Source organism: Lytechinus pictus, unplaced genomic scaffold, assembly GCF_037042905.1.
Source record: "Lytechinus pictus isolate F3 Inbred unplaced genomic scaffold, Lp3.0 scaffold_28, whole genome shotgun sequence".
In the NCBI taxonomy this organism is placed as follows: Eukaryota; Metazoa; Echinodermata; class Echinoidea; order Temnopleuroida; family Toxopneustidae; genus Lytechinus; species Lytechinus pictus.
Window position 1 is genome coordinate 70063 of NW_026974148.1, and position 9419 is coordinate 79481.

Consider the following 9419-nt stretch of genomic DNA (forward strand, 5'->3'; position numbering starts at 1 on the left):
TCAATGGAAATGCAATGGGAGGGTCGAGGGTCGAGGGAGAAGTGAGCGAGAAACGAAATATAAAGAGGAAAATTAGATGAACAGAGAGAGGGGATGGTCGTGGTTGGAAGCCAAAAAATTAAGGGATGGTCCAACTGAAATTTAAGGATGGTCACAGGTAAAAAATTTGACACGAAAAAAAAAAGGTATCAACCAAAATTTTTGGGGGACCACAAAAATTATAGGGGGGGGGTCCACCATAATTTTTTTTGAGGGGACGCAGCTAGGAAACAAAATTGACAAGCAAAAAATAGAAAATTTAGGGGGTCCTCCCCCCCCCCCCCACCTCAAATTTAGGGGGACAGGAAACCCGCTTCCGCCGCCTATGAGCAGGAGGATGGGGATTGGCATAAGGACAAGATGAGTAACGGTTGGAAGAATGGGTATTTTTTTAAGGGACGCAGGAAACAAAATTGACAAGCAAAAATAGAAAATTTAGGGGTCCTCTAATGCTCCCCCTTTGAGCAGGTACTTTGCCAGCAAATTGCTTGCTGAAAAGCGGAAGAAATAGCATTTCGGGACTCAGGGAATGCCGGTATAAAAGCTCACCCGCTCTGCATGAACGGAATTAAAGAGCCAAAATGCTGTGTTACTGCAATTAAATAAAATACCCATATATACTATAACATTTCCTGGCAAGAATGCGATTCCTATGGCCGGGAAGGGAAAAAACGGAGTAGAAAAAAGTGTGTGGGAAACAATTAAGAAGGGAAAGGCAATTCTGAATTCATTTCCCGCGCGGAGCGCTGAAGCAAAATTTTGTTATAGGTTTTTATTATTCTTTTGACATGTTTGACAAAACAGAAAGAAAACAAACAAACAATTGAGCTATTCCATTCTTCCCTTTTCTCCCTTTTCCTTTTCATTTCTTCCCTTCCCGCCTTTTTTTCTTTTTGGGGGCGTTGGGGGGCGGCCGCCCCCCAGGCTACGCGCCTGTTTCTGCATTTCACCATCATGAATTGTAGAATAAATAAATAATAACCTATACAGGTTAGATTTTCAAAGTACGGTGTGTCGAGCATGAGGTGAATTGAGATCGAGTGATCGGTCATTGAGGAATAGTAAACAAGGCCACTCTTAGCCAAAATTCCACCCCCCCCCGCCGGACCGGTTTGTAGGTCCTATTATTATTCGTCCCATTTTCATAAAAAGAATAATATTTGTCCTCAAAATTGGATTACTGTTTTCTTTCATAATGCACATGTAGCTGTTGCGATTTTGAAAGAAAGAGAAATAGCTAGGCCTGTCTATGTCGTGTGACTTTATTGAACTTGAGAAAATTATAAGTAACATTATTCTGGCACCTCTTTCTTCCATTTTCCGATTTCCTTCCCTATTTTATTCAAGAAAATACAAATAGTCGTAGGGGCGTGCAACAACATCTTTCCCAGAGAATTTGTACAGTATCCAAGATCCACACAAATAAGTTAGACTAGACGATACCGGCCGTCCATTGACAATTCTCGCTACCCCAAATAGGAACAAAAGTCTCATAATGCGCGAGACGAGATAATTTTCACTCCGTCGGGTCGTCATCACCACTTCCGGTTTAGAGCTACCTGCTCGCGCGAGGTTCGCGATACTGAGTTTCCACTACGCTGAAATCGATGCCAATCAGCGTAATATGTACATATTATAATACTGTTTTATTAAATTTGGTTTTTTTTCAATTTAATTTGAACTATAAATAAAAATAAAAATATATTTTAGGTGAAAATAATTTTTATTTACGTTTTTACTCGGTAAAAAAAAAAAAAAAAAAAAATAGATATCTTAAAATTTTCGTTTAGCGACCGGCCTGACATCACGATCGTATTCGACTAGATATACACAACAGCATTCATTCCGTTCAATGTTTCGTCGACTACAAAATGGATAAAAAATCAGTTTCGGAACTTAAAAAAATCTTAACTGACAGAGGAATACCGTGCAATGGAAAGCGTCGGGCAGAATTAGTGACTTTAGCAGAAAAGGCCGTTAAACTGTATCGTGAAAGAGAGGGTTGTGATCACGAACTTTCCGAGCGAAAGCGACGTTGTGTTGTTGTGGATGACGGCACTGTTGATCTGAATGGCAAAACAGTGCATTGGACTAGTGACTTAAAGACACTGCCATCCATCACTTGTGGTGACGTTTTTGCATACTTGACGGTGGAATGTGGGTGGTCATCACAAAGACTGAAGCAACATAAATCTGATGATGGCTATCGTATGTTTGTTGACAAACACATAGAAATGGTTGAAGTTGGAAGGATTGTTGACACCAACAATGATTTTGTGTACATTCGAGGCAAAGTCAAACCGGAGCAGCGACACACTGCTGAGCGATATGATACATGGCTCTTGTGTTGTAGTACTGGGGAAGTAAAGTCAGCTGGTTGTGGATGTATAGCAGCGTAAGTTTGAACTTATATTAATTCATGTCATTTCGCAAGCTTGCATTTCGTACTGTCACTAGTGTCAGTCTCAGTGTCAACGATCTCCATGAATCATGGTCATGGAGGGGAGTCTGGCGCTGGCAAACCTGTCCTTTTTTAATTTTGCCACAAAAATCCTGGCATGCAAAAAACAAAAGGGGACAAACATCACTTCCATTTTTTTATTACATTTTTTTTTTTTAGTGATAATCTGATATATGACTGATGAGTGATGTGAACTTCAAAATGTGCTCATCAAATTGAATTAGAAATTTTACAAAACAAGGCTTTTTTTAGTAATCTCATCCTACATGTAGGCTTTATAGACCTATATCATATGTTTTCAAAATCAATTTTTTAGGAATGCCATTTTGTATAGTTATATTGCATGTGTATAATTACCTTATCAATAAAAACTGAATAAAAAAATTAAGTATAGAATCTAGTTTTGAACATTTCACACAATTAATCTTTTCATAATTTTTGTTTGTTTATTCCTACAGGGATGCAGGGTCATGCAAGCATGTTGCTGCTTTGCTTTTCACAGTCGAGAATTTTTCATCCCGACATGTAGACAGAGGGACAGCAGTTGGCACTGATCAGCAATGTAAGTGGAACCAGCCTCGACGTGAATCTATCCCAGTAAGAATAGCAGAGTTGGACTATCGTCACAACAAGGATAAACCACAAAAGCATTCATGTACATCATTTAAACCAGTCTTGACGATTGACAGTGCAGCAATTTTGAAGATACGGGAGAAAATTGTGGCTTCTTGTACGACTAGTGGACATAATGCGATTGTGTTAACTTCGGTATTACCACCACCACCTAAGAACACGCCTCCATCAATCCCAGAGTTGTGTGCTCGATTCCAGTCATCAGATGAGGAAAGCATTGTTGAATTCATCAGTCAAGCAACTTCGGATGAACATCTGGACTACTACCGCAGCCTCAGTCAAGATGATGGAGAGTGGTTGGACGCACGAATTGGGCGCATCACTGCAAGCATTGCTGCTGACGTTCGCAGTTTGAAAGACACTTCAGAAGGGAAGACAGTGATACAGCGAGTCATGGGTACTGCACCAAGGATCCGGACAAAAGCGATGGACTATGGTCATGCACATGAAAGTGTTGCTCGACAGATATATTCTAGTGAAATGGAAACACACCACAAGGACTTTGAATGTAACACGACAGGGTTACACCTCCTGCCAGAAGCACCATTTCTGGGAGCATCTCCAGATGGCATATCTACATGTGCATGCCATGCAAAGAGAGTTGTAGAAATCAAATGTACTCTGAAGCATAAGAATTTGTCTGTGAAAGAAATTCCAGCGATAGACCCTTCATATCATCTGGAATCTTCCAGTGGAGAAGTTTGATTGAAGAAGACATCATCGTGGTACTTTCAGGCCCAACAACAGATGGGAGTTCTCGCGGTTGATAGGTGCGACTTTGTCATTTACACCAGAAAGGGCATCCATGTCATTGACATTCCATTTGACCGTGTTCTGTGGGAATCACTGAAGGACAAAGCAACTCATGTTTTCTGCAAGAGAATAGTGCCATTGCTCATGAAATGAACTTGTGTTGAAAGTTAAAACTCCATGATTGACATTCCTTATGACTGTGTTCTATGAGAATCTATGAAGGTGAAACAGACTTGTGTTTTTTATGATGCTGAGAAATGCATCTATCAAAACTAAATGTGAAATACCGTATGTGTATACCGTCATTTTTTTTCTTTCATTTTACTGGACAGTATGTACTTCGTGCTCGAGGTTCCTGTCTATTTACTGTGCTTGATTAAACTAAGACATGATGTGTTTGAATATCAATTAAATTATTTATCCACCAGTATTTTGTTACAGCTGTCATTTCCATTCATTGCATGAATATTTATAATAACATAACATAAAATTTTGGGTGATTATGTGCGTTCATGAAATGTTAATTTCAAATCCAAAACTATGTTATGCAAAAAAAAAAATTATTTCATTTTTTGTGGGGGGGGGGGGCATCACTTGAGAGAAGTATGATTGTGTGTGAGCAAGTCTTATGTTAGTTTTGTTGGTGTGACTGCCGACTGATGTCTTTTTAATGTTTTGTGAGAAGTGTGGGTATGCATGTCTTGCTAGTGATTGTGCACGTTTTAGTTAAATATACAAAACTTACTCCAGACTGACAAGATATATTATTACTGTCATGTACCGTTAATCACTTTGGAGTCTGTTTTGTTTGTGTGACTGTAGCATTTGGCTGACATCTATGTTTGGATTTTTACTGAGAAGCATGTTTCTGTGTTGGTGTGCATGCCCTTGTTGAATATGCAAAACCGACTCCAGACTGACAAGATTTATGATTACCAGTGTTTTAACATTGGTCAGTTTGAAGTCTGTTTTGTTAGTGTGATTGAAAGATTAGTTTGATATCCATATGTGTGGGGTAGGTATGTACAAATATAAACATTTCTTCCTCTCCCCTTCTGTCTCTCTCACCTCTACCCAGCTCTCTCTTTCTCACTCACACTCCCTGCCCCTCTCCATATACATGTACATGTATCTTTCTCTCAACTTTCCCCTATTCCCCTCTTCTTTTTTTTTACCATTCCTCCCTTTATTTATCTCTACATATATCTCCCCCAACCCCTTCACTCTCTTTCCCCACCTTTTTTGTTTACCTTTTCTCCCTATCATTTATTTCTATATATCTTTCTTTTTCCCTCCCCTTGACCTTTTTTTTTAAATATATTCTTCCTCTCTACTCCCCCTTTTTAAAAATCTTGCTCCCTTTATTTAACTCTTTCTTTCTCACTCCCCTCTTCTTGTGTTTCATTCCCCCCCTTTCTTTTACCCTTCATTTTTTTCTATTATCTCTTTCTTTCTCCCTCCCCTCCCATCTCCTTTACTCTCCTTCTTTCTTCCCCCTCACCTTCTTTTCTATATCTTTCTCTTCCCTCCCCTATCTTTTCTTTCATCCCCTTCATGTTTTCTTCTTCTCTTCCATTTTACCACTCTCGATCTCCCTTTTCTACTTTCCTTTCCCTTGCTCCCTCCTCTCTCTTTCTTTCTCCTTTTTGTATAATTAAGTTTTATAATGGGGCATGTACACATTCAGGTCAAATTCAATCCAATGATACGTTCAATTTATTTATTATTTCAAGCAAAATAAACAAAAGTATTGCTCATTGTTTATACATAATTATATATTTAAAGCTCCATAACAAAATGCAGCATCATCCAGCATGGCAACTTTTGGCTTTCAATAGTATGACAATAAGTTCATTATTATTCTCTATCATATAACGACACAACGATGTAGGGTCGTTAAAAAATAGAGCAAAGGCATTAGGCAAGTAAAATATGTACGATAAAACACTGGTTGTTTAACACGTTCAATAAGTCACGTCAATGCACATTAAAACATGTCTATGGAGCATGCCATGTATGACAAACTAGTAAAGCTTAAGCAGACATGAATTTTATCAAGTGTGAACTGAATGCCCTACAAACAAGAAGATTTGCTCTAAATAAATTCTATAAGAGTAGCATAATTTGTAGGTATATTATGTGCATCCATCTGACTGAAGCATGGACGAGTACTGTTCTGATATGTCCTAGCAGTCTGTAATTCCCTTCCTGGGAGACGAATGAAGACGTTTCAATGGTTTCTTGCGTTTTGATTGTCCAGATTTGGGGTCTCCATGACTGTAAAATAGGGGACCTTTCAAATTGCAAATTGCAGCGACAACCTGAACTAACATTGAAGACATATCCTTGAGAGAGTGCGGTATTTGGTGTTTCAAAATACGAAATGTTTTGATACGTTGAATCGCTCGCTCAACATGGATACGTAGTCTTGCAATGAGTCTGGTCCTATTGATTTCTTCGACGTTCAGACGTTTTCCCTTTCCTGAGGTCCATTTTCTGGTAAAGGGCGGTGCTACCAAGGTTGAACCGACGTGCAAGAGCAGGTCTTCAATATGAAATCCTCTGTCTGCCATAACCTGATCCCCTTCTTCTAGTTTTTCAAGTAAACCAGAGTTCTGTGTCAAAAATTTATCCGAGACATTTCCACCCCAAAAATCACTCACAAAAGTGAATGCTCCATTGGGATTAATACCCACAAGGCACTTATAGGTATTATGACTTTTGTATTGAGAGTATGTGCGATATTGCTCCTTCTTATTTGCTGGTCTATCAATGAAGAATTATGTGCAGTCTATAACAACTCGCGTTCTTGGAAAATACTTCTTGAATTCAAATGGCATCCTACTCCTCACTTGTAGCTGAGATGGCCAAATAAGCAGAGCTGGAACTAGGGTCTGATGTAAGTATGCGATCCAAGTTATTGTTGTTTTGGTGACACAAGTAGCACTCACGCTGAAAAGGTCGGCAAGTAACAGGAGCGGCAGGTTTAGTCTGATGCGCATTAATGTCATGACAAATTCAAAGAAAGGATCCAGATGACGTTGTTGACCTGGTTTCTTGTAACCTTTCTTCTCGTACTGCTTTTCTTTCATGCTTTCTGGTCCAGTCCAGTATTTCATCTTTGAAACTCCATCACTGATGCTATCCCAGACACCTGGATAGTAGAATGAAGAAAATACAGGAAAAAATAGAAAAATTAAGATTATGGAAAAAATACAATTCATTCATATATATATTTGGCTTGAAAAGAGGTAATAGAAGTGAGCAGTCATAAATGACTTAAAGAGACAAAGAGAACATCAGCTAAGAAAAATAGTATCAAGCTGAGGAAAAAAGTTAGTAATCCCATATACATTACTTAAATCACATGTGTGTTACAGTGTTTGGATAAGTTTTCGAATGAGCTTTTTAACATTATGATTTTTGAAAAGATATTTGAACGGTTTAATTTTTTTCTCCAATAATGAAAAATAAATATGACTCACCATTCAACAGGGTTCTTGATTCAAGCCCAGTATAAAAGTTGACCCGTTCATCACTGTCGAGAACGCAGTCAACAGTATCTTCTGCTCTGCTCTTGAATTTCCTTGTTGATGCTTTCACAAGAGAAGCAATATCCTCACATGTCATGTCTGTTTGAGTTTGTACTTCCTGCACCATCGGTTTCATTTCCGCTGAAGACAAATAGTCATGTTGATCAGAATGACGCAAGTTTTCGGGAAGAGCATCCATATCTGTGAAAAACAAAAAGAGAAAGAGAATCTGATTATTAAACAGATTATCATTGAAAAATAACAAGTAACATTCATAAAAAAAGGGACCTACAATGAGCTTATTTAAATAAAGCAGTTTATCATCATTAGATCTGGCACCGCAGACAGTACAAAGTCAAAGTAAGGGCTAAGCCAAAAGGCTCCAGATCGATGGCAAAATTAGACATTTATATCGCCAGGCATGGGCTTGGAATTTAGAATTATACTTACGTCCAACATGGCCATGATGTCCAAGAAAAGACTTTGAAGGTTTGGCCTTCTTTGACCTTGTCCTTGACTCCACCTCAACTTCACTTCCAACAGTACCGATGACATTGTCGTCTGTAGTTAGTGCAGGGTGATGCAGGGTCCCAGAAAAGACCCGGCGAGAGCTGGCTGCTTTAACCGGCGAACTGGTGGGGTCGATATCAGAGTCGGTCTGTTGCCGCTTACGAGCTGAAACTTCCCTGGCGGTGTCCATCTTGTCAATCGCTGTGGTAGGACGTTCTTCTCCAGTGAGACCGAAATTGTTCCAAAAAAAGTATCTAGGATAGCCTTTAGCATGACCATCTGGAGTAATCTGGTCTCTATCAAAATGTCTCGAACAAAGTCGCGATTTTTTTGTCAGATTAACTTTGTCCTTGCGCCGAATCAACCGCAGCCATGTCGCTCGTGTGCTGGCATCGGTGGGAAATTTCACCCAAGTTACGTCCTTCATCCATCCCCATTTGTCAGGGTTCTTGCGCTTCGAATCATGAGCCCAGCACTGTGCGGACTCACAAAAGAAGACCATCGTAACTGATAATCAACAGACGTAATAATACTAATAAACAATCAACGAAATATTCAAATAAACATTAAAATCTTTGCGACGGCAGGAGAGTGTAGCGAGTTCGAGCAGACGATATATGCATATGCATGACCAGCGACGACGGCGTGCGGCTTCCGAACAGGAAGTTGTTGTAACGAAAAGCTATCCCATAATGCAATGCGCGTTCCAGGGATTTTCCCCGGATCTCGGCGAAATCGCTATTTGGGGTAGCGAGAATTTCAATATGATCTTCTCTTGGTGTATATACATCATGATTTCATGTAGACGATTGCTTTAGGGATGGAGTTTTATAGCCCTCGACATTATTGAAATAAAGAAGGTTCGAAAGCAAGGCAATAAGTCCCATATATAAATTCAACCCGAGCGAAAATCACGTTTTGCTCAATTCCATACATGAACAGTTGCTTCTTTGGTCAATGAACAGGGGTAATGGGTATCTCCGTACGTTCCTCCCAGGGACTCTCCCTGCTCCAACATTGCTCGGGTTGTGTGGTGTGTGTGTGTGTATGCAGATGGGAGGAGGGGATCCACGTATTCTGCATAGCCCGTGGCATGGTGTGTATCTCGCGAGGGAAGGCCTTTTCTGTTGCGTTGGAGTGGTATCTCCTTGGTTGGATGGTGAAGGCCCGACTCAAAACATGAATTGTCGCTAATTACACTCCATTGCTACAAGTAGGCACATCGGTGTGATCATACGGGGGGGGGGGGGCAATGTTGGCACCGGCGGAAATTCTGGCCAAGTCAGCTATGTCTTTGGAACTGAAATGACTATCTAGGGCCATGTAACACAAAACTTAGCAATGATCGTATAATATTTTTCTACGATTGATTCCAATGATTACGTACAATGTACAATAAATTGTGAAAATCAAGCGTACGATCAATCGCTAACCTTTGTTATTGGACCCTGATCACTGGCGATTTATTCGTGTGCCCACTGCCCAGGGGA

At 39.8% G+C, this 9419-nt stretch overlaps 2 protein-coding genes across 2 annotated transcripts; one reads left to right on the plus strand and one right to left on the minus strand.

Annotated features, from left to right (window-relative positions):
- Window positions 1–1873: 1873 nt before the first annotated feature.
- LOC135158069 (uncharacterized) lies at window positions 1874–4299 on the plus strand. Its single transcript, XM_064115355.1, has 2 exons — window positions 1874–2434; window positions 2959–4299. The coding sequence occupies exons 1-2, from the start codon at window positions 1911–1913 to the stop codon at window positions 3836–3838; spliced, it is 1404 nt and encodes a 467-aa protein (XP_063971425.1). The 5' UTR covers window positions 1874–1910; the 3' UTR covers window positions 3839–4299.
- Window positions 4300–5666: 1367 nt separating this feature from the next.
- LOC129274430 (uncharacterized) lies at window positions 5667–8606 on the minus strand. Its single transcript, XM_054911240.2, has 3 exons — window positions 7870–8606; window positions 7372–7620; window positions 5667–7040 (listed from the first exon to the last, which is right to left on the minus strand). Exons 1-3 carry the CDS (start codon window positions 8429–8431, stop codon window positions 6667–6669), a joined length of 1185 nt encoding a protein of 394 aa, XP_054767215.2. The 5' UTR covers window positions 8432–8606; the 3' UTR covers window positions 5667–6666.
- Window positions 8607–9419: the final 813 nt, after the last annotated feature.